Source organism: Papilio xuthus, unplaced genomic scaffold (assembly GCF_000836235.2).
Source record: "Papilio xuthus unplaced genomic scaffold, Pxut_1.1 DF828952.1, whole genome shotgun sequence".
NCBI lineage: Eukaryota > Metazoa > Arthropoda > Insecta > Lepidoptera > Papilionidae > Papilio > Papilio xuthus.
Genome location: NW_013529697.1, coordinates 6,990,950 through 7,017,464, shown reverse-complemented (window position 1 = coordinate 7,017,464; position 26,515 = coordinate 6,990,950). Strand labels below are relative to the sequence as shown.

Sequence of the window (26,515 nt, the reverse complement as noted above, 5' to 3'; positions counted from 1 at the left end):
TAAGTTTTCACCTTAAATGCACTATAACTGATTATAAATATTAGCGATAAAAGACATGTATCAAAGAACAGTAATTTTTTTATCTTTTTTTGTGTTTCATGACATTTTCATTTGATTATGTGATATGTAGTAGTAGATTATAATTACCCATCACTACAAGAAAACAATAATAATTCTTCCACTATTCTTAACTTCTTGTAAGCAACAGAAATATGTTTAAACATCGCGTAACATTGGTCACAGCAAAAAAAATATATAAAGTTTGACAAAAACAACAATGCCTATAATAGGCAATTCTCGAGTCGTAATTCTAAAGTAGTCAAAAAAATTCCTCTACTGTGAAAATACCATTATATACGTCGATTTCTTTACAAGAACTTTTTTTTTTACATACAAATGGTTTTGATTGAAATTAAATCTAATCTGTTATTTGAACCGCTTTACAAAAAGCCTACACAATATCTGTTGACATAAAGATGCGGAATTTTAAACATCAACTCTCAGCGTGATGATTACATAAATTGTAAACCAGTTATTTTTATAAATTATATATTCACAAAGCGTCAATGGTCTAATGGTTTAGGGTACGGATTTCCGATCACGAGGTCGGAGGTTCGAATCCCGCCATTCGACTATTGTCGTAAACCATATCCTAGCACAAGCCTAGAGCTTAGTTGGAATGGTAAAAGGAATATTAGTAATTTTACAAAAAAAATCAGCTATTTTGAAAAACCAAAAAAAATGATTGTTATTTTTGTATAATTTGTGACATATTTATAGGAAGACATTTATTTATGACTAGCAGTTGCCTGCGACTCCGTCTTCTCGGAATTAAAAAAATCTAGTAATAAATATAGCCTACGCCACCTGGAGATAGTGTTCCCAACAATGAAAGAACTTTTAATATCGGTTCTGTAGTTTCGGAACATATTTAATGCAAACAAACAAACAAATCTATACTCTTTGTAATAATAGTATAGACTAGACTTCGATCGTTAAATGTACTTTGTTTATTTAAAAACAAGTTTTAGTGTAGGTAACTGGTAAGGTAACTGTTGTTGAATTTCCAGTGCGATTTATTACTGTGATGTCTTGCCGTAATAAAGTCCCTTAAAAATGTTTATAATTTACTTAACTAGAAGAAAGAGACACGAAACATTTCCATGGTTATTATAAATAGTAATTAACGAAAAATGTGCGTTTTCTGGTTTTATTTCATTCATTCGCTAACAAAAGTATTTTAACTGCTAAATCTGTGTAAATAGCACAACATCTAATTTGTCAATTATATCAATAATTTAACTGAGACCTAAAATTATGAAAAACTTACCCAAGTTTTTTTTTAACATTGAAACGTCATTGTTTAATAATATTAAACTGTGTATTTATTTTTACCTTTTACATGATTCCAGTATCTTCAATTGTAATACACAAAGGAAATTGATTTAATCAGCGTAAAATTTCTTTATGGTACATCGCTCTGCAAAATAAAAGACAAGATAAAAGATCTTAAATCTTAAAAGATCTCCGACATCATTCACGATACAGATCTGCTATTATTAACAATTCGAATTAAATTTATTCCAAAAAAAATCCCCATTACCTACAAATTATTTTGATCACGGTTGATTGTTTAGATATTTGGAAATCCATGTAATTGAAAGCCTAATTATAGTATATCTACTACAGTAACAAAGTAAACTTTTAAACTTCCAAATTACACATTTTTATTAAAGATTACAATTCTGTATTAACTTAATCTTCTCGTCCCCTACTTAAACTGAATCTCCGATGAAATTTAAAGGGCTTCTTCTTCTCCTTCTCTTCTGGAGGTTTCCCGTCAAGTAAATTATCAGCACTCTTCGCCACTTGAACACTTTTTCGTCTATTTTTCATAGATTTGACTAATTTATAAAATTTCCCTCTCTTCTTTGTAGGATCTGCGGTATGTTCTACTTCTTCTTCGACTTCAACGCTGAACTCTGATGATATGTCTCCTAAGTCTTCAATGCTATGGCTTTCTGCTTCTTTGGGTTGTGGCACTTCAAGTTTCACCTTCGATGTATTTGGTTTCGGTTCAGAAGGAGGTGGTGGAGCGTCGGGGTCAATGCACTGTATCAGAAAAGTTTTAATTAATTTTTAAATTGCAACAAATGGTTACTTTACATAGTTCTTATCTGTGTGTGAAAACTTTGTCAAGTGAATATTAATGATTTCAGTTTGATTTTTTATAAGATAAGGGGGCAAAAAGCAACGAGAACAACGATGTGTTCATCGACGGTTGATGTATAATAGTAAATTTCGTTTTGCTTTGAACTTTTTTATAAATTATACAACAATATATGTTAGAAAATAGTAATCACTCATTAGGATTTACACCAATTTATTTAGCATAAAAAATGTATTATTCGTGACTTACATCTTCTATAGAGATTCTGTATGATGGTACTTGTTCGGGATTCCTCCAAGGCTTGAAGTAGGGGGAGTCTGTGAGCGCCTTCCAGCCTGGGTACCGGCGTGCTGCCGCGTGTAGCTGATGCACTAGCCGAGGTGCTAATTGAGCAGTCACCCTGCAATATACAAAGCCATAAACGTTTAATAGTTTGGTTTTAGTGTCCAAATCTGATTATAATATTGGCGTTTTCTAATATTTTGTGAAGACCTAACTGGCTATGTTTCATATCATCCTTGGTGTGTGTTAAAATTTTGCGTCTATTCTTAAGAATAAGTTGACGCTGGAATCTAACTTATTCGTGGAGTTGCCTTGGTCTGGTCAGAGTTTTGAATGTTTACAATGTTTAGGTGGGTTCTTTTTACTTACCTATTGACGAGCCATGCGGGCAGCGCGCCGCGGGGATCTGAGCGGGAGACGTAGCCCAACCAGCTGCCAGCGCCCTGCCGCGACCGCACCACGAAGCCCGTCAACAGTGATACGGCTCTGCCAAATTACGTCAAGAAATAATTACTTGATAATAGCATGGTAGCTTCCTTTTCTCTCTTTTTTCATCCTTTCCCTAATCTCTAAGTATTAGAAGTGGTATTTACACATGTTCTATATGTGTGCTTGAAGATGACTACAGTCTAAATTATCTATCTCCTCCATTTTTACGTTAACAAATATTCAAATCCATCCATTCATAAAGCGCATTGTTCCAAAATTTGCGTATCACGGTCTATCAGTGTTCAACCCTAATAGCTTAGCTGGTAATATATCAATCTGTTAGGGAAAGGGCCGAGCTAGCGAGAAGGTCGTCACGGTGACGCACACGCTGTTTTATCTAATCGCCGGAGTGCCGGCAAATTGGCAGATAGGGCAGTCGCGCACAACATACGACTATCGACCAAACATCTATGGCAGACAACTTCGCGCTTAACATCACAGCTCTGGCTGCTTGCGACTGCTATTCCTGGGAATTGTACTTATGTATATTGCAATTCCACTAGCACGACTCCGACTGTCGTATAGTTGATATGCAAGTCTAAGGTATGAATTGGTCAAAAGGGCCGGTCGCATGTAGATCAACCATAAAACGTGTACTTATAAGATGAAGATTTTAGATTTCAAACCAACTCGGCAAACCGTAACTTTATCATTATAAGTATATTAAGAATATTGATAAGGTGTCATTTGATTCATTCTTGTGTCGTTATTTTTCTTTGGAGTCCACATGTTAGTAGGGTTTATTTTTTTTAATTACCTGACAAAGCCTTTCCGGGGTGGGTAGTCTTTGTGGTAGACGGAGTGGTTGAGGATCATCTTCTCGTTGCCGGTGTCGAGCCAGGAGCGCTGCAGAACGAAGTCTCGGTTCTTGAGCGGTGCTGGACATGACACTGTGAACAAAATGAACACCATCAATCATTATTGCCTTCGGACGCGGCTATTATCTAAGAGCAATGTATGCGACTGACTTAAGAATATTAGTAGCAGTCCCGTGCGGCGAAGTCGCGAGGATTGAAGATGTGATCAGGAATTAGTCTTCAAAATATCTGTACTTTTTAAACTAGCGATGTCCTTTGTAATCAATAAAAGTCCAAGGAAATGCGTGTCCCCTTCGTATTAATATAACTAACGATTTCATGACAGGGACCACGTTGGGTTTTCCCCATGTGTAATACATCTGTGAAAACCCCATGTATAACACACCGCTTTGTTAAATATGGAGTAATTGCAACTTTCACTGAAGTAACGTTTTTATTAGCGCATATTGTCATCCCTTTCTTTCTCTTTGATATAACAGAGACATCAATATGTTTGAATATAAGTATGACGGCAGTGAAAGCCCACAACAAGATTGGTATGAGATGTGCCGTACTTTTAAAATATAAACTTAGAATGTTCATTTGCCTTGTATTTTTCTATAAAATAAAGAGGATATCACAATATTTTCTTTTACTACTTATTATTTTATTGTAACACAAATAATAAAAAAAAGTTGTAAATATGAGAAAACATTCTTGTATTTCTCAGTAATTCTGTAATCGAATATTGTTTGAACAATCGATCTATCAATATTTACTTAATTTGTGAACCTTGTTTATTCGATACGTTTGCTTACTTTAATATTTACTAGCTATCGCCCGCGACTCCGTCCGCGTGGATATATAAAAGACTTAATTAGTGTAGCCCAGCCATCCATCCACATCACATCCATATAAATATTCGAATTTATAATATTAGTAAGTTAAATAAAAAGCAGCTCTTCAAGGCATAAATTCGAACAAAATAATAAATAGTATCCTATGTCCGTCTCCTGACTCTAAGCTACCTCATCACCAATTTTCAACCATATCGGTAAAGCCGTTCTTGACTTATAAATAGTGTAACTAACACGACTTTCTTTTATATATATATAGATATGTAAATGGTAAGTCTAGTTAAGTATTTAACTCTATAACTACATAATATAATATTAAAAACTCTTTGTTCACAACAGTGAAGTCCTGCGGTATAATTTACCCATTCAAAAGCGTTTCCATAACAAAATGATAAAACAAGCAAGTGATAAAAGTGCCATGAAACTAGCTGTGACGTTAAGTGGCGTCAAGCGTGACTACTTCAATGCCCCATTGTTGGTGTAAAAAAAAGTAATGAATGGCCTTTTTGAATCGATATTACGCCTAATATCAATTCAATTTACAGGATATTTGAGTTTTTATTTCATAGAAGTACTCAAGGTTAGTAGTAGTAGAGTTGCAAAAAATTACGTTAAAATGAATTCATGACTTACTAAAGTAACTACATCCATGATTATTACGGAAAATCACCACCGTTTGACGGTACGCGTCCATTTGCATACATAGCACGTACGGCCCACAACAGATATTAGTGTGCTTTGTATGATTTTACATAGCGCTGCATCCATCATGCGCGTTGTCGGCATCGAAATATAAAGCAACTCATTTAATCCATGCGTGCGGTGCATCTGGCTCGGGTAAAAGGACACGTACCTTTAAAAGAAACTGCCTCACTAAGACTTATTATGGAAAAAGCCGAATGATTTATAGATTTAGTAAAATAAATATATACATTAAGGAACGTGTTATGTAATCATTAGCCTGTAAATGTGGTGGAAATGCCTACAAACGAAACATTAACAAAATCATTTCCATCATTATCCTTCAGCTTAATTTATTTTTTAGGTACAAGATAACTAAGAATAAAATACCTAATAATTCCGATAATATTAGAAACAATTCAAACAACCTATAAAGAAGACCTCTTCCATCTTGCTTGTCTAACGGTCGATGAAGTTCTTAGTGAACTGGTTTTGATCTGATACCAATAAATTGGACTCCCACGGGTCTATATTCAATTAGGGCCCATTGTTTAGTCTCCAATATCCTGCCGTCACTACGTTACCAACCAATCAACTGATGTAGGTCAACAAGAAAAGTGTTTTTATTTTCTTATTTGCTATTTTCTTTGTATTTTTATTACGATATTTTCTTTCTTGATTATAATTACAATGTTAGTGTTGGTTTATGTAACTTTTATACGATGGTATTGTAACACGATTTTTCTATTTCATTAAACCATATTTATGATCTTATTTGGCATGAAGACAATATTTGGTGTTCAAAGAGTGAATACATTTATTAAATCCGTCATATAGTCCGCCTTTGTGAATGTTATTTTTGTACTCTATGCCGTAAGTTCGCACCATTCTCTCTTCTTGTTCAAAATCTTAAATCACAACATTAAATCAATCATCAAATTAAATTAAACTCAAAAACTAAAACAGTTAATTTAAACAAAACAAAAATTAAACTGTTCTTAGGTTATCACAACTTTTTCAGTATTAAAACAGTCTTTGTTTTTTTTTACTTCAATGATTATTACAATTTGTTATATTACATGTTGCGGCAGTGTGAACTCATGGTTATTGCGAGGGTATTGTGGCATACCGGCGTGGGGCGGCGCGGCGCGAAATCGACAGCTATTCATAATTCATATCACATGCAAATCTGTGTCAGCTTTTCTTTACGAGTTCATTCTGAATAAATGCCCTTATTGTGCCATAGGTGTAAACTATTTTTTTCTGTTTATGAAATGAACGAGGTTATTCTTGCGTTTTATAAAAAAACTAGCTGTCGCCCGCGACTCCGTCCGCGTGGATATATAAAAAAACTTAATTAGTGAAGCCCACCCATCTATCCATCTACATTACATCCATCTAAACATTCGCATTTATAATATTAGTAAGTTAAATAAAAAGCAGCTCTTAAAGGCATCAATTCCAAAAAAAATGAAGAAATAGTATCCTATGTCTGTCTCCTGGCTCTAAGCTACCTCCACACCAATTTTCAGTCATATCGGAAAAGCCGTTCTTGAGTTATAAATAGTGTAACTACACGAGTTTCTTTTATATATATATATATACCAGCGGACCCGACAGACGTTGTCCTGTCTACACGTCTTTAATTTGAAAATTCGAATATTATTTAAAATTTGACACTGCGATGGTAGCGCCGTCAGTCGGATCCAAGTAAAACATTCCAAAAAATCAACAACTACTAATAAATTAATTAAAAAAACACTGTCCAGCGGACAAAATTGTGAATCTAAACCATTCCCAGATCCCCTTAAACACACACAAAAAATTTCATCAAAATCGGTCCAGTCGTTTGAGAGAAGTTCAGTGACATACACACTCACAGAAGAATTATATATATATATACATAATTAAGTTAATCCGGAGTAAACAAATAATCAATAATTAAACCTTTATATGTAACATTTGTTGAGATTTAATAAGCTCTATAAAAATAGCTCAAAACTTTCTCGTCTTGCCATTTCACGATATAAAAAACTATAAACCAAGTTAAAGCGATTGCTTCGGACGTCCCGAGTCGGTGGAAATTTAAAAAGTTGTTGCTTTAAAAAAGTTTACTAGTTATTAAAGGCCGCTCCTTGCAGACTAGCGTCATGCTGCAAGTCTAATACATTTTATACCGAGCAAACCTAGCCGATATTAAAATAATTATTTTTAAAAATTCAATTTTCGAAGGGTTTTTTTTAAATATATATTAGAATAATCAAAGTCAACCAATAACATATGAGTTTAAAGTTAGTTAAAAAATTCATTATTTACAAAATATAGGATTACATTTAAGACATATAAGTAATTTGACCAATCGTCGTTTTACATAACCACCCAGGGTTCGTGTCTACGTTTATTGAAAGAAATTGACAACCCCATTTCCATAACATATGCTTCAGCAGTCACGTATTACACCTGTCATTAAAAATCCTACAACTAACCCTTTTTAGTTCGAAGTAATTAGACACTGTTTCCATTGTGCGTCGCCCGTATAATCACGTAACACGTCAAGGTACTTACTTGCGTAGTATCCGACGTCGTTGTTAACGTTGATATGCCCAGCGTCCTCAGCGGCCAGCATGTGGGTATCCCACACAGAGCGGTACTCCGGGTCATGCAGCACATCGTACAGCGCGTCCGGAGACACGTCCTCGAACTCTGCCACCACCTGAAAACACAACAAGAGTTATAACAATATTTTTAATAGTGAAAGATGTCAATCGACCTGATTTCACATTGTGAAGTGACCGCTCCTTATGGGTATATGCAACGAGTTAAAAATAGCAGATGCATTGCCTATCTGTAATGAACATAGAAAGGATATTAACCCTTCCTATACGCCACGTTCCCGGCAAATCTACTTCTCTACTTTAAATTATACTAGATGTCGCCTGCGACTTTCTCCACGCACAATTAAAAAAAATATTATTAGCGGCCTATGTGTTCTTCCAGATTATGTTCTATATGTATGCCAAATTTCATCGAGATCCGTTCAGCCGTTCTAGAGATACCTTCAGACACATTCATCCATCTAAAATTCGCATTTATAATATTAGTAAAATTTGTAAGATAAGATGTAATAAATATTATGTTATTCTCCAAAAATCTGTTTTACGTATTAAAAGAAATTCTCGAGAAGAAAAAGTACAGAATACTGTTAACAATAACTCACTTATCTCCGTCCCATTATTTGAGACGACAAAGGAATTGAAAAATCTCAAATTCAACATGACAGGTGAAAATAAATTTACTTCTCCACGAAATGTCTACGAAATTTCTTGGAAATGAGACAGGCAATCCTGAGTGACATTTTTAGAAAAAGTAAAAGAAATCACCTAGTTATTTAAGTACGAAAATATTCTGCAAAAAAAAATCTATTTATTATAAAGAACTTCGATATGTTTATACGACAGTAATGGTAACATCTCAATAAATACGATTAACTCAGAGAAAACAATTTCACACACAAAATATTCATTACCATTATAGATTTAAGCAATTTACTGTGCCGAAAAATACCTACGGATAATGTTACACTGGTTGCTAACGTGAAAATCGTACAACGTTCTTACTAATGGAACTCATTAACTAGAATAAATTGAACTCGCATTTACACTTACTTATTTTATTATTCATCAGCTTTATTCATGGAATAAATAACCATGTGATGAAACACTTTTATTCCATCATTTTTTAGGGTTCCGTATGTCGAAAAACGAAACCCCTACAGGAATATTTTTATTATTCGTCCGTCTATCTGTCTGTCTGTATAGACCTTTTTTCTCAAAAACACGTGGATGTATCAAGCTTATATCAAATACCTACTGTTTCATGGAGCTGTGAAAAATAAAACTTCTAAAGCCAACGCAATCAAATATGCCGTGGTTTTTGCAACAAACAACACATTTTCGACACTCGCAAGGGAAATCAAACCCATAGGGTACTTTCCGTGAACGTAGAATTGATACGAAGCGAAGTCTTATAGCACAAATAAAGGAAAAATTGCGAAAACCGTAAATTTTACCTTTATTCCCACAGGTTCGTACGGAACTCTCAGTGTACGAATTCGACTCGCGCTTGGCTTTTTTTTTTTCATTTTAAAACTTGTTTTTCTTGAAATCAATAAGAAATAACGAGTCTTATAAATTTCCATGAAAACGACCAATTCAAAGTTAAATCCTTCTAAACGGAGGAAATCGCGAAATGAAATAATTAGTGAAACCGTTGAGCTTAAAACTTGATACTTGACGGCGAAGTGCGCGCCAGCTGTCTCTCGACAGAGCAGACAAGTTTCTAGTGCTCTTACAAACTTACCGAGCACTTCAGTCAAAATGAACAGCTATCATTTCAGGTAAACCTGTAGTTATACCTTGAATATAGAATTTAAACTGTAGTATACAAAGATATGACATAGTTTGAAGAGTGTGCGTACATCAATGATCTCGATTTGTCAGAAAACTCTAAAATATAGAGATTTAAGTAAATCCGTGTAATTTTTTTGAATCCCCAGATTTAGTTGAAAACATTTATTATATATTTTTTTTATATCATAAGGTGGCAAACGAGCGAGCGGCCTCCTAAAATCGCAGAAATAGCGAAGTGAACGTTGCCCATAGACATACGCAATTGCATATGCGTTGCCTACCTTTAACCGACGGAGAAGAGGATGCACAGAAAAAAAATATCTTCCCTTTCCATGCATCCTCTCATCCGGAAAGTCCACTTCCACTTCCCATCCTTTCTTTATAAGAAAAAGGGTGGGAATGGAAAAAGGACTAAATTAGGCCTCCGGGACGCACACTCATCAAACCAAACGCGGAATTGCTTCCACTTGACGCCTGTCTTCTGTGTGATCGTGGTATTTCACCGGGCGAGCCGGGCCAATTCGTGCGAAGATGTTAAAGCGGGCTCTACCACTGTCAAATATAACATTTGTTTTAATGCCTCTATCCTTTTTTTATGATTTGATAAGTATAATCTTTTAGTACTTTGCCGGTTTATGCATATTCCGAATTAAAACGCTGTGTACCATCAAAAATGCTTTGGCAACATCAAAGCATTTTTGGGAAATAAACTATTTTAATAATCATTTTTATTTTTAATCTGTCTAAAATAAAACAATATAAATTCACCAAAAAGACAACTTTCAGAGAGCTTTCTAAAATTGAAATAATTTTGCCTCACAGAGTAGCATCGCAAACTTTTTAAAAGCATTAATTTAAAATTTATCTCAGTGGCCACGTTGGAGCGAACTCTGAAATTAGCCAACGCGGCGTAGTACTCACACTACAGTAGGTATTATGCAAATAGCTACTGAATATAGGCGCTTAAGTTACGTTTGTAAAAACATTTCAACTTAGACGTAACTTACCTCTATTAATGTTTTTGAATATTGTTCATGTCCAACAATTTTATTTAGTTTCATTGAAGTAATAACTTTTTTTTTGCGGACGGAGTCGCGGGCAATAGCTGGTCGTCTTTATTTTCCTAATTACCTGTATTATTATTTAGGCAATATTTCCTGGAAATGAGGTTAACAAATTGGACACCATGTACAGTCAACGAATTAAATTTCCCTACCACTTCATATCAAATGTTGAACACTAAATTACCATTAGTCACCTTGTGTACTATACTTTAGAATGTTTCTTTTTAAGACAATACCTAATTGCATTGGCAGCATCAAATGACATTTCATTGGGTAGGAAATAAATGTCCTCGACTGCACTAGAATATTAAGGCTATTTATAACAAATTATGATAATATTGATTTCAAATATAGCTATAAATGTTAGAACAAACAGCTGTAGTAACCATAAATAGTTGTAAAATATATTGGTACTTTGCGTTAATGAATTACTTATCGTTAAGTTTTATATGTAACTTTTTATCTTTTACTATTTTATCTAACATACAACTTGTGTACAGTCGAACCTGGAAAAGCCCAACGGACGAACTCCACAAGTGAGAAACTCGGATTAGAGAGTGACAGAGTTTAACAGTGGTAGAGCCCGCTTTAAGTTCTTCGCACTAATCGGTCCGGCTCGCCCGGTGAAATACCACGACCACTCAGAAGACAGGCGTGAAGTGGAAGCAATTCCGCGTTTCGTCTGATGAGTGTGCGTCCCGGAGGCCTAATTTAGTCATCTTTCCCTTTGCACCCTTTTTCTTATAAGGAAAGGATGGGAAGTGCAAGTGGACTTGCCGGATGAGAGGATGCATGGAAAAGGAAGACATTTTCTTTCTGTGCATCCTCTCCTCCGTTGATTAAAGGTAGGTAACGCATATGCAATTGCGTATGCCTATGGGCAACAGTCAATTCGCTATTTCAGCGATTACAGGTGACCGCTCGCTCGTTTGCCACCTTTTGATATAAAAAAAGAGTATATGTATGTAAGTAAAATTACACGGTGACTTGGACTCTAATTTATCTAGGCTCGACTTGCTGTGGGTTAGACTGAAGTGACACTTATATTAATACATGTTGTTGTCTTTCTTTTTGGCAAGGAGTATGAAAAGGAAAGACAAGTGTCAGTACAGTTGAGTTCTGGGAGAAGGCGGATAATATCGGGAAGAAGTTTGTTGGTCTTTTTCGATTGTAATAAAATTACCACGAGTAATTTTTACTTAATATATTTCCGTATATCAAAGGAATAATACAAAAAAAGGAAGAAAAATATATAGGAAAATATTTATTTTATTATTAACGTCATTTAAATAGAATTTATTGTTAATTACCCCGTTTATATCCCACTCACGTGGTGTTCGCACGAGGTTACCAACCTCAATGTTTTAACTTCTTTGTTTGAAATGATTTACAATTAACACCATATTGTTTAAATTTGCCAAGAATACGTAACTTATGTTGACTTGCATAATATTTGATTGTCAGTTATTATAAATCTTAAATCTATGATATGAAATAAAATTTTAAAAAAAAAGTAATAATTCACTAAAATATGTTATTAAAAGGAGTTCCGTTATGTTATGTTTTAACTTAGTTTTTACGGCCGGCAGTCTGCCTCTCGTCATCCTTACTTGGGACTCTTTGTCTTAAATAACACTTTAATATATAATACTAGTAGGAAAACTTATATAAAAACGTCTAAACACTCACGTATATTCGTCCGGTGGCGGCACCGACTAGTTTCGAGTCCATCGGGGGCCCTTCATCAGGGTGAGAGGGACTGGTATTATTTCGGGGACGCGGCCCGTCGCTCAAACTAATACCAGCCCCACTCACCCTAATGAAGGGACTAATATATGTACGTGAGTGTTTAGCCGTTTTTATATAAATTAATTATAAAGTCGTACGAAAGTTTGAATATTTTATTGGAAGGAAAACTGTTGGTTAATTAAATAAAAAAAAAAATTAAGATTGTCGAAAGATATTTCCATATTTTTTTAATTACATTCTCTTTAACAACTCGGCAGTAACATAAAATCAAAAACAAAATGGTTATACTCATATCACTGGATGTCTGTTTTTAATAATAATAGAATTGGAATTATTTTTCTTATGTTTCCGTATATAAAAATGTTTATTACTACTTCTTTTTCCCAACATTCTTTTCGGTTCACTATTCAGTTGTAAACAACCAACTAACGTCAATGTATATCCACTAGGACATCTTACGGGTGCGTTCACAAAACTCATTAAATATCTTGAGAAACCTTTGTATCGTATATCATTTTTTTCATTTAAATCTGCTGTTGACGATTTTCCAAATAATTTAAAAATATCCGTATTGAAAAACTTGGTCAGAAACCCAGATATTTTTTCGTAATGTTTATTGTCAGCGTATGCAGTAGCTAATAATATAAAAATTATCAGTTTCTTCATTTTAATTTTTTTTTTAATTTTTTTTTTTGTGGCAATGACACTTATTTCGCACAGACTATTTACGTTTGAAACGGTGTATAACAACAACTACATATTTGATACTGAAATTATTTTGTAATCGTATTAAAAACAGGTAAAACTAATTTTCAATTATGACTAATTGCCTATTTTCAGTAACCACATCCTTAACTCGCGGTCGCGGAGTCTTTAAAATACTACGGTCAGTCACAGGAGCGGGGTGTGGCTCCGGTTATTGTGACTTAGTCGTTAGTTGTTTTTTTTTCATAATACATTATTCACTAGTAATTTAAAAGAAAACATCTGCAAAAGATCAAGCCTGCAGTCTTAAAAAAACTTAGAAAAAACTGAAAAAATAGGTCACGTAGTATGGGTATGTTCCCTAATGTATAAACATTCAGACGCATGTAAACAAACCATTATATAGACATGTATTTTAACTAAGTGGTCTCTAACTTTTTTCAATAATAAAAAAAGGATATTATAAAGACATAAACTTTGGTCCATTTTCAAGATAACATTAATTAAAGTGGATGAATATCCAGTGTGCTATCTCGATTCTTCCCTTTGAAATCCTTTATTAGTGAACGCCTTTTTGTAATACCGGCCGGAATTAAAAAAAATATATTTAGTAGCCTATGTGTTCTTCCAGACTATGTTCAATATCTGTACCAAATTCCAGCGATATCTATGCAGCCGTTATGGAGATATTTACAAATAAACATCCATCCATCCAAATTGAAGCGCCAATAGCTTAGTAGTTAAGGGTACGGGTTTCCGGTCATGTGGTCGAGAGTTCCAATCCCACCATGGTAATATTGTCGTAAACCATGTCCTAGCACAAGTCTACAGCTTAGTTGGAATGGTACAAGAAATATTAGTAAATTAAGTAAAAATCAGCTAATATTAAAAAAAAATAACATTCGCATTTGTAATATTAGTAATTAGTAATATGTAAGTAATGATAATATAGATTTCTCTAGATTTATTTTTTTAACATAATACGAGAGATGAGGATATGTTTTACACAAGTGTAACAACAGTGGAAATCCACATTTATACTCTGAAACAGGATAATATCCATTGAATATACAGACAAACGTCACTATTGACAACTTTATTGTCGATTTGTATTGAATATTATTGATTCTATAATATATTGATTGTTTCATACTCAACGCACGGGTAACGATTGATTTACGGACTGACTTCACGTGTGTAGCATCGGAAGTGGCTGATAACCGTAATTGTAGATTTAATACATCTCATCAGTCTTGGACTCAAAATAAACTCGTTAATTGCAGCATATTTATCTTACTAAAACTATAAATTCGAATGTTCAGATAGATGTTAGAAGCTATCTTATTTTTTATTATCACATTTATTTATTCTAGATTGTTTGTACACTAGCTGTCGTTTGCTACAGCGTTAAATAATAGCTTATGTGTTCTTCCAGACTATGTTCTACATCCTTGCCACATTGAGCGTCGGTGGCTCAGGGGTCAGGCACTTGATTTCCAATCTGTAGAGCCTGGGTTCGAATCCCGCCATGTACCAATGTGTTTTTCGATTTACATATGTACAGTTATCCGACGTTCTTACGGTCAAGGAAAACATCGTGACGCAACCTGCACATATCTGAGAAGAAATTCAAAGATATGTGTGAAGTCAACCAACCCGCACTGGGCCAGCGTGGTTGACTATGACCTAATCACCCTCAACTTAGGGTAGGCTCCGTGCCCCTCGGTGGGGACGTATAGTGAGCTGATGAGCGATGAGCCACATTTCATCGAGATTAGTTCCGCCGTTCTAGAGGTGCCATTAAACAAATATCTATCTATCTATCCATACATCTAAACATTCGCATTTATAATATTAGTAAGAGTTAGTATTAGTCTCATCGGTCTTTCTAAAATGGTCTATTTCTAGAAGGTGGTAAACAGAAAAGCAACTACTCGATGACACAAAAAAGTTAAATGATTTTTATTTATATATAATCTAGTACAGAAGGATAAATAGTAGTATTACTAGTAGTAGTAGTGGTATTAGTAATACTCCTAAAAATAGGGACTATGGTACCACAACTTTACTACTGGAGTATGTATTGATTTTTTTTTTTATAAGAGTAGATAAACGAGCAGCAGTAACACCGAGGTGTTCATCGACGCCCATGGACATTTGCAAGATCAGAGGAACCGCAGAAGCGTTGCCGACCTTTAAATTGGTGATACGCTCGCTGCTTGAAGGACCTTGATTCGTTGTGGTGAGACTATTCCAAAACGCGACTGTGCGAAGTAGAAAATTACGCGAAAACCGCACGGTTGTGGATAGCCGGCTGGCTATGGCTATCGGGATGTTGTGGATGGAACCTGGCGGTCCGTCGTGTCGTTCGATGACGGAACTCGGCTGCAGGGATTGTTCCAAACAATTCTTTAGAGTACTTCCTGTGGTAGATGAAAAGATACATAGAAAAAAAGAATTTCGCGATATAATAATTTTATCACTAAATTGATTTGTTGGCTTTATATAAAAATCCCGTGAAATCATAACGGTAAGTTACGACACTATAAAAGAAGTATTAAAGCATTTATTGTCAATAACTTATATTTTAACGACAATCCATAAAAAGGTGTTTGGGTGTCTGCGAAATGAAATATGTCCAATCTCTATAGTTCACACTACGTGACAATTTTACAAATTTATCCCTTTGTTCGCACGAAATAAAATCCTTGCATATAGTAAATTCACTAAAATTATCTTATATTATATATATAATTCTCGTGTCACAATTTTCATTCCCATACTCCTCCGAAACCTCTTGACCGATTCTCATGAAATTTTGTGAACATATTGAGTAGGTCTGAGAGTTGGCCAACGTCTATTTTTAATCCTGCGCGAACGGAGTCACGGGCGACAGCTAGTAGTATAAATTTTTTTACTAATATTGACTAATAGAGAGTGTCAGTGGCTCAGTGTTTAAGCACTTGACTTGTAATCTACAGGTCCAGGGTTTAAATCCCGCTATGTACTAATGTGTTTTTCGATTACCGATTTACATATGTACATTTATCTATCGCCCTTATGGTCAAGATACTATCTTAGAAATTCAAAGATATGTGTGAAGTCAACCATACCGCAGTGGGCCAGTGTGGTTGACTATGGCCTAGCCACCCCTAACTTAGGGTAGGTTCCGAGTCCCTCAGTGAGGACGTATAGTGCGCTAACGATGAATTACTGACTATATTTTGTAGTAATCTAAGATTGAACTAAAGAAAAACAATATGATTAAAAAAAATCTCAGTCAGATAAACACTTTTTAGAATTGATTGAATACTGCAGCAATACCTTACATATTTTGCTTTCTCTGCATGATCTTTGTAAATCCGATGAAAAAATCTATTTTAAACTATCGAAATACTTTAATAACTTGGTTATGCGTAAGTACTCAATATTAAAGAACAATTAAGGGACGAAATAACTTTTTTCTATAAAAAACAAATATAACAATATGTTTTTGAACAGATGTTCCGACAGAGGGACACAATAAGAGAGCTTTTGTTAGTATGCGTAAAGAAAAGATCGAAAACGCAGATGTCAGTTTACTCTGTCTGACGACAACGACGAGGGCGGTTTCAATAGACGAGGGAACAAAACTCTTCGAGTACTTTTTGTTATTCAAAAACAACTACACCATTTGATATCAATTCCGTCTTTTAGCATGATGAGTTGAACTCAAATTGAATTGAAAACTTTTATTATTATTAGGAAAGTCCATGAGTTTTATTTCAGAACATATTTGCTTTTAAACGTGACATGATTAAGGGGGTGACGACTGAGATGCCGGTATATAGATTGATTTTGAAGAAACCTGGTGCGTCGACCAACGTAAGTGGGAAAAGGACAGGGATATGATGAAATTGAATGCGTCTCTTTCATTTATTTACGAATTGTATTACGTGTAAACACATCAATAAACTACAAATAAATGTTATTTTCTTGCGTAGCAGCTACGTAGATTGTGTAGAGTAAAGTAAGTCAAATTTTCTCGACCGCATTAGCTATAAAAGAAATCTACGAAAAAAAATGGTAACCAATCTAAATACATGTCGCCGTGCTGTTTAGTGGAGCAAAAATCTTATCGTAGCATCCTTCCTATAAAGACCCCACAAACTCTATGAGTTGCTATGCGACTCATTGAAAAAAGTTCGTGTAAAGCTTTGTTATGTTATGTAGACTTGACTCAGCTCTATGATATGAATTTAAAAACTTGGCTATGCACTATTACAGTTCGTTGTTGATAATTTGGTAAACAAAGCTAAGTGCTAACTAGTGTAGCTTCTTTTTTAGTAGTAAATAAACAAAATTAAACTAATTTCACTTAACATTATGCTGGACTGCAACTATCATGCAAACTTAATAACTTAGTTAATTTAGGTTAATAAAAATTATACGAACATTTGAACTTCTCATTAATGCGTATCTTTTCTGGAATATTCATATTCGCAGAATTTATCAAGTATCAATAAATAACATTGTAATAAAACTTTGATCAAACCCCTCGATAAATTTACGACTTGTACGAGACCAGAAATAAGGATCAAAACGCATAAGTCGGCTACACTCGTGAGCTTTATTAGAGAATCAACGTAGCCGAAGTAATGTAGACCGCACGTGTGAATTTCATTCGTCCATCCTCGTAAATAAATTCAACATCGGCTTTATTTGCAATTCTAATGGTGCTTTTGATCGGGGAAAACTTTAAGTAAAAAATATCTTTATAATATGTTACTTAGGTAGATTGTAATTAAATAGTTACACTATAATATTGGGAATAAGGTTTAATTTTAATAATACCTAGGTTTTCATTAAAACTACAAAGTACTCTTTGCTAAGCAAGCTTGAACTATGTTGGAACGTTTTGAAATTCTTCCATTCCGTTAATTGATCTGCAAATATTTCAAATATATTTAAGACTCTTCATGTAAAATATATAAATTTAGGTGTGAAATTTAGATAAAACAAAAAAAATATAGGTAAATTTAATTTACATCGATTATTTTGTTTAAATTCTACAAAATACAATTGTTAGAAAACTAACCTTCTTTATATAATTCATCATACGTAAAATTATCAGACTCTTATAAAAAGTGTTTGATAATAAAACGTAAGTAACAAAAAGAGTACATTAAACGAGTACAGGGGCGTTAACAGAACCCCGCGGGTTGGTAATCAATTGCAAAATTGAATAACAGCGGTTTTACATTAACGGAATCACTCACACAGACAACTAAATAGGCCTCAGCTGAATTACTTGATGTAACCTATATTTTATGTTCTCGTACTAAATACTGAATGTCTACGCTTTTAATATACCCTAGAAACATACCTAATAATATATACATATTTTTATTTTAAATATTTAGTAGGTCATTGTTTAGTATAGAAACTGATGTTTAATGAGTGATCCAAAAAAGTATTTTGAAGTAATAAAACTTAACGTAATGCTTTTTATTTTGCAAACTTCGTTTTATAAGTAATAGGCTTAATTCTATCTTGCAATTTTTTCCTTTTTAATTCTCCTCTTTATACATCTTATTTAACAGTTTTCGATTAGGTCTAACATAAAGTTAGTCTTGCCTATTATTGTTGTCATATTCTTCAAAATATATTATATGGTGCTTGCTTCGATGGGGGCATTGCTACGCCCACAGACCTATGAAAAATAACTTCTACTCTTTATGACTACGTTTTAGAAAAACATTTTAAAAAGACAAAATAACTCACTAACTCTGATTGATGGATGTAATAATTTGAAAAGGAGAATTGTTAACAAAAGTTTAAATTGAAAAATTTCGACATAAATCCTTCCTTTCTCCTTTTCGGTTAAATTTACATACCTAATCCCGAAATTAATTAGGATTTGAAGACATCCCTTTTCATGCTTGGCTCGCTTTAAAAATCCCTTCGAATATTAAATAAATCCTTCCCATTCACTTGAATAAATTTATTTAATTTGACAAATTCTGGCGATTTTAATGCGAATTGTGGTTTAACTAACTTTATAAAATCTTTCATATATTTATAACATCTAATAAAAACAGATAAAAAATTACGAGTGGTCATTTTGTGAGTCTAAATGTGACGGTTAGACTTTTTTTAAATTTAAATTAATTTTTAATAATTAAACATTCCTAATATAAAATAGAATAAATGGAAAGTAGTAAAGGAACCTAACACAATACTCTTGTGAGGAATTATGTCCATTATTTCATTCACATTTCGAATGCATACGGACCCTTACGAGTATAAAAGCGGTTAGGACCTAAACAAACTGCTTAAATGTCGGAGGAAGAGCAAATATTTACACGCGGTCAGTAGCCGTATCTCTGAAATGCAAACGTTAAGCAAAATTCCTTTCTATTTATATAATCAGTGCAATATATAACCTTTTTTTTAAAAATTATTAAACAACGACTAAAGTCACGTTTTGCAGACACCGGCCAAGGCAGTAGGAAGTCAAGTCACGTTGCTTCTTTCATTTAAATAGGAATCATAACTAAACGTCATTACACAATGGTGTAAACTTTGTTTGCTATTAGATACTGGCAATTGCTCGCGACTTCGTTCTCACGGAATTCAAAAATATAGTAATAAATATATTTTTGTCTTGTCTTGTCACCTGGGCATAGTGTAGCTTGTTAAGCTAAAGCTGTTATAATGCTAACAACATGAAAGAATATTTCGAATCTGTTCAGTAGTTTTTGAGCATGTTCAATGCAAACAAACATACAAACAAATAATTCCTCTTTGTAGTATTAGTAAAGGAAAATGTGATAAAATTACTCTAATTCCTGTGCGGTAAAATATTGCTTAAATCGACCCAGAGTCTTCGAGCTCCAATTGTTATAAGCGACTACCATATTTATTCAATATATACTTATAACCTAAAAAAAATATTCAATTTCTTAAGACTACTCGTAGAAGCGTTGTTAATCACTCCTGTTTTTTACATTTATTCATTTTTCTCTCTCAGCTTTTATCTCAGCATCCGTTCATAGCATTATTCCATTCTTATTATCTACCTGTAGAACATCTCATCGCGTTTCCAGTCTTAAAAAGATTTAATGGCTTTGTTCAATTAGCGAAAACGAGAGACGATAATCGTAACACCGCTGAGCAACGTGTTCAAAATTAATCGTCGAATTTTTACAGCCTAGCTGTTGATTGCGATTGTTTTCGGGTAAAATAAATAATCGTAATTAATACTTAAAATATATTTTGTTATTATATAAATATAGTTTGAAACATTAACGCATATGAGAATAATATGTTGATACATTATAAAAATAATAAACATGCTTAATTTAAATTCAAAACGCGGCAACACTGCCCACTTATAAAACGGAAAAAGCTAACCTTAACGGTGCGAAGCGCGCCATGAGCCGCATCCTCGGCCCATACTTTGACGCCATCTCGTTCGTACTCCAGGTTCCAGCCGTCTTCGGAAGCAAGGAGCTGCTTCAGGGTCTCGAAGTCAGAGTCGTCAGCCACGCGAGCTTCGCCCCGCGCCCAGCCCGCGCCTCCCATTCGCTCGCGGACATCACAACCAACTGCAGGGCTACACAACCGCGCCAACAGTCGATGTTCAGCGCATGCGCGGGAACGACCACCGCCATCTTTTTTTGGGTTACGCGGTTAAACGAAATGGATGATTTATTGCTTTCATAATTCACATTTTTATAAAGTAGCTTTTTTTAAATTTAAATAAAATGATCGTAAAGAAGTTTTTACGTTTTTTTTTTTTAAATTGAGTATTAATGAGATAGACAAGGAGTAAGGTCTAGAATAATTAATAAAAAAGGCTATTTGGGAAAATTTAATTTTTAATTTAATTTTTAATGTAATAAAATATGGCTGTAATGGTTTTGACCTAATATTACGAACTATACGGAACCAAATATTTTGAGCACGTTTCACGTTTGACGGAATGTGCTTTGAAAAGCACAAAGTGTTGACGTAGTAAGTGGGCTTAAGTAACTCTACGGCGTAGCCTCGCTACAGCACAGGTGTGTCTGCGGATTCGAGTGGTTATTACTAATCGCAAAGAAATATAACTCAACTCAAGTATATGTCATATAAGATAGAATATTCGCTAAAATAAGCGTTATAGTTATTTATTTATAATAGTATATGTAAAGGTTATAAAAATAAAATGTAATAATTCAGCTACAAATCTTGCTATTATTATAAATGCAAAGGTTTTATGGATGAATGTTTGTTTGAAAGTATCTTCATAACGGCTGCATGGGTCTCGCTAATTGACACAGATGTAGAACATAGTCTGGAAGAACACGTAGGCTCACTACGTTCTTCATCACTCATTAAGTTCTTTGTCGCCAGTCGCGGCGACATATAGTTCTTTATATTTCTTAAATGTATTGAACGACTTCATTTGTAAATTACATTTGTCCTGCCTACGAATGAGTCTTTGGCAAACATATTTATGTAGATCAAATTAATTACGTCATAAAGTTACCATACTTTACAACATTTACTATTAGGAAATAAGTTAATTTAGTATCTTTTATATTCATCGTACAGAAAAAAAAAGTTTAAAATACTTTCCTATCGAGATTTCATCTTATTCATATTTTCTTCTGGCAAATGTTAGACTAATAGAAAAGATGTTTTATAGGGAATGAAGGGATTGCGAGCTATGACGTAATGCGGACGTATTTATGCCCCACATACCTAATTAATTCAATTCATATTCTTTTGATGTCGCAAGCTATCGAGAGAATGAGGTTAGGGAGCAGACGAGTTTATTACTGACGCCATTCACTTTACCAGGACGATAAATAATACAATGTTACTATGCAATACAACTTACAACTTTATACAGCCACATAGAATACAAGCTTTGCCTTAAAAGCCTACATGTAAAACTATACTGAAACATTTCCCTAATTACTGTGGAGTATATTATTTTTAAATTAGCTTTATAATAATGAAATACCTAAAAAGATCATTTTTAATTGATCCAATTTCATCATAATGTCTTAAGTTAGATTTAGTTTCGACGTTGTAGTTCTTAGCTTAAACATACCGTTAAGCACTTAGGTTGTATTGTGCTTGTATTTGATATACATATTTAGAAGTTAGTATGTTGCAAAATCTTGAATAAACATTTTCTTGAGACATTTTCACTTAGAATATCTGGTATAGCGATGCAAAGCGCCTTACAAACATTTATGGCAAACATTCACAAGAGAAACTATTCGCTTCAGTGCTGTTAGGAAGACATTTTGTGGTTTCAGTTGAAACTGCTCGAACTTGCACATTTTAGGCAAAGATTGTGGTGCTATTAAAATTATTACTTAACAGTCTTTTGACTATGTTTTAATGCCTTAATATATTATATAATATTTACCATGTATTTAGCAATAACAAAAGAATAAGGCTGTTGACAGATTAAGTTATTAGCTCATATGACTAATATCGATTAATTCTTTAGTGTTATTTTTATTGTCTTATTGAAAATATTTACTCCTTGTGATAATTCAGAAATTAAAATTGACTTCTGATGTTGTTTTAATTAGTAAAAATAAAAACAAAATTTATGCAATATTTATTATCAACAATGACCTTTGATAAAATAGTTTAAAATAACATAATCAACGTAACAAAATAGCAATGATTCGATTAGTCAACATTAAAAAGATAACAAAAATCCCCTTTTTAGTCATAATTGACCAATGATACAAAACGCAGTAAAATATTATATAGAGTTTAGTATAAGTCCGTCATATACGTTCGTCTTTGTCAGAAAAAAAATTGAATAAATACAACAACCAGACCAACAACTAACTTTCAAAATAGAAAGGTCAAGAATATTGAAAAATAACTGTAATTATAAGATATCGTCACTATGAAGTTGGATATATTTCTTCTTCTCGTGTTTACACTGTCTCTATTTTTCGTGGGCGACGCTCGTCAGTACAGCAGATGTGAACTGGTGCGCCAATTAAGGAATCATCGATTTCCAACAAACAAATTGAGACAATGTACGTACGTAAAATATGCCTTATTCATATGCTTAAATACTGATTCTGATTTTTGTTTACGAATTAATACGGCGAGTTGAAAGAATTTTAAATGTTATTATCTCATCTATACTAATATTCTAAAAGGGAAAGACTTGATTGTTTGTTTATCTGCATTGAATAGGCTCTTAAAATACTGACACGATTTAAAAATTTTATCAACCTCGGGTGACATAGGCTATATTTATAATTAGATTTTATATAAATTTCGTGCGGACGAAGTCGCGAGCAACTGCTATTATTTACTAATTAACAATTTACAACATAACCAAACTCAATTACCGTTATAAAACACTAAATTACAAAACCAAATAAAAACTTTTTTGCTAAGATTTTATAAAATAAAGCCACTGATCTCAATAAATGGATAGGCCATTGCTTGGAAATGATAGCTTTTGCGGTCGTTCCGCCTTGAACGCGCTTGTTGAAATACCTGACAGTTAATTCTAACTCTTTTATTAGTTCGAATCCTCACCACCGTTGTCGACGGCAACCGTAAGCGCCAAAATAGCGTAAATCAAATATTCACAAATCATCACGGTTTATAGCCTATCCGTATATAGAGATCAGTGAACAAATTTACTAAAGAAAAATAATTAGCCTGCCTGTAGTACTTAACTTTTTTCTTTCTACCAAATCCTTTTTGGTTACTATAAAAATATAAAACCTTCATTGTTTTAGGGGTGTGCCTGATCGAGACTCACAGCGGCGGCCGCACAGACCTCATCAGTAGAACCAACAGATCGGCATATCGCGAGTACGGACTGTTCCAGCTCAGCGACAGATTCTAGTGCAGCAAGAGCGACCTTCCGGGGAAGGACTGTAACGTAACTTGTGCTGGTAAGTGGAAGATTGCAATAGTCTCCCAGTATTTCACTTTTAAGATTATTTGTGTTTGATAATGGTGTAAAGAGATGTCCACACGTTTTTAAAGAGTCTCAGCTCAAAACTAAAACTAGACAAAACTTTTTACTTATTAACTAACTTCTGGGTTGATTGTTAAAAGGTCGGCCTAATCTAGACTTCCCTAAATAATACTAAAGCATAGACGTCTAACGATATGTGTAGGATTCCTACCACCTTATACTTATATGTACTTTTTGTTTCAGACCTCCTTACAGATGACATCACAAAGGCGGCCAAATGCGCTAAAAAGGTGTACAGACGTCACGGATTCACCGCGTGGTATGGTTGGAGCAAATGCCAGGGCTCACTGCCTGATATAAGCGCCTGCTAGAAAATACATTGTGTAGTCATCTTCTGTATAATCTTAAATAAACTATTATAAATTGTTATTAAAAAATTTCCTTATTATTGTTACAACACATATAAAATATAATATCTTTCCGTATTTGAAAAAAATGTAGTTTTTTTAATTTATTGTTTCGATCTCCTATTACCACGTACCTTTTCTCTTTTGAAATTTGATACTTATTCCACAAGTCCTTATCGCCGTGTTTCATTTAAAGTCTAACTTAGTTAACTGTCTCATACAAAACGTGGTTTTCTGAAACCAAATTTCCCGTTTAAAACATATAGTTGTCTCTGTTTTGTCAAAGATTATGAGAGGGATGACGATATGTTTTATACAATTGAGGTCTCTGAAACATACGGTAAAAGCCTTATAACTAAGCTGGGGCATCTAAACGCTGAAGCTTCTTTGATTGCTGTAAACTAAATAATGGCAACTCCAATTTATCACAAAGAAGAAATAATAAATGCATATACAAAAACATTTATTTATGAAGCTATATTGATATACATTTTTAATAAATTCTTCATATTGATTATTAAAATATACGTTTATTGCTCTTAAGCACTAAGAGTTAACATTTATTTCTTGCAGGAGCTTATATCAGGCAGTGGCTTTCCTTGGCATTTGTTTTTCCATCCATACCACGCGTTGAAGCCATGTCTCTGATATATCTTTTTAGCACAAGTTGCAGCTTTCGAAATATTATCAGTCACAAGCTCTGAAATGGAATAAAAAAAGATAATAAAAAAAACAGATGACGAAATATAAAATGTTGTGTAACATGTTTAACTAACGTTTGCACGTAACGTTGCAATCCTTTCCTGGCTTATTAGTTGTACTACACCAATATCTGTCGTTGATCTGGAATAGACCATAGTCCCTAGATCCGTCGTAATTCGGTTTGCCTATGATGTCTGTGCGTCGAGAGCTCTCACTTTCCACCAGACATACCCCTGCAAATAAAATACTTAAAATTTACTGTTGTATTTTTTATATAATTTATTCGACGAAATAGCAAAGCGTTCTTAAATGGTAGTAGACTATAAGAAGGCACAGTTAATCTAAAAGTTAACTTCATTAATCGTTAATTAAGAAGTTAACTTCGATAATTGTGAAAGCGTTAAATCCTCCTAAAATTAACGATTAACAGATTGACTAGTAATTACCCATCTATAAGTAGGCCAATATGAAGTAAAAAAAACATACCAAATTGATCTTTAATTTAATTTCCGTAGTGTTAAATTAGAAGCCCACTGGATAAGAATAAAACTCAAAGAACAAACACAAAGAACCTTTATGTTGATTCATGAAGACCTACATACATACCGCAATGAATATCTGTTGGCTTACAAAGATAGTAAATATGACTCAACGAGACTCATGCGCATTAATCGTGAATCATATATTTGTTTACAAGTTCGGAATCCGGCAACCTATCAAATATTATTTTCGAAAGTAATAAGAAGTATTTAATACTTGTTATTATTATTTTCATATATCTATTTTAGTTTACCAAATTATCTAAAACTCATTAAAAAATAAACTATTCCAAGTTAAAAAGGACATGACCAGGATTAACATATTTTTGGACCGACTTTACAACGTCATCATCAGTTTACTATACGTCCCCACTGAGTGATAAGGCCGGTCAACCGCGTCAACTGTGTGGATCTTTGAAATTCTTCTTAGGTAAGTGCTGATTCGAACCCAAAATCTGCAGATTGCAAGTCATTTGCCTAACCCCTGAGCCACCGATGCTCTTGAATTTACAACAATCAAACAATATTATAACCTAACCAAATTATTTATCACATCGCTTTATAATCAAGCAATTTAGCTTCGGCTTCAAGTCAAACTGCAACAAAATTTACTTACAATCTCTCATTTTATTCTCGGGGAATCCATTCTGCCTGAGCTGACGTACCAATTCGCATCTAGACAGCTGTTTGCCTTCGCATTGGCAGAGTAATACAAT

General features: G+C 33.8%; 2 protein-coding genes and 1 pseudogene across 2 annotated transcripts; 1 reads left to right on the top strand and 2 right to left on the bottom strand.

Moving 5' to 3' along the window:
- Window positions 1-1,528: 1,528 nt before the first annotated feature.
- On the bottom strand, window positions 1,529-20,774 carry LOC106124826 (PCTP-like protein). The gene is made up of 6 exons (XM_013321811.1): window positions 20,599-20,774; window positions 7,842-7,989; window positions 3,699-3,831; window positions 2,822-2,938; window positions 2,420-2,570; window positions 1,529-2,112 (listed from the first exon to the last, which is right to left on the bottom strand). The coding sequence occupies exons 1-6, from the start codon at window positions 20,767-20,769 to the stop codon at window positions 1,756-1,758; spliced, it is 1,077 nt and encodes a 358-aa protein (XP_013177265.1). The 5' UTR covers window positions 20,770-20,774; the 3' UTR covers window positions 1,529-1,755.
- Window positions 20,775-22,903: 2,129 nt separating this feature from the next.
- Window positions 22,904-24,576, top strand: LOC106127109 (lysozyme-like; annotated as a pseudogene).
- Window positions 24,577-25,067: 491 nt separating this feature from the next.
- Window positions 25,068-26,509, bottom strand: LOC106127118 (lysozyme-like; the record flags this gene model as incomplete). The annotated part of the gene is made up of 3 exons (XM_013325119.1): window positions 25,068-25,258; window positions 25,335-25,493; window positions 26,416-26,509. Coding segments are annotated over 3 exons (393 nt in total), but the record flags the coding sequence as incomplete, so codon positions are not given.
- Between the last annotated feature and the right edge of the window lie 6 nt (window positions 26,510-26,515).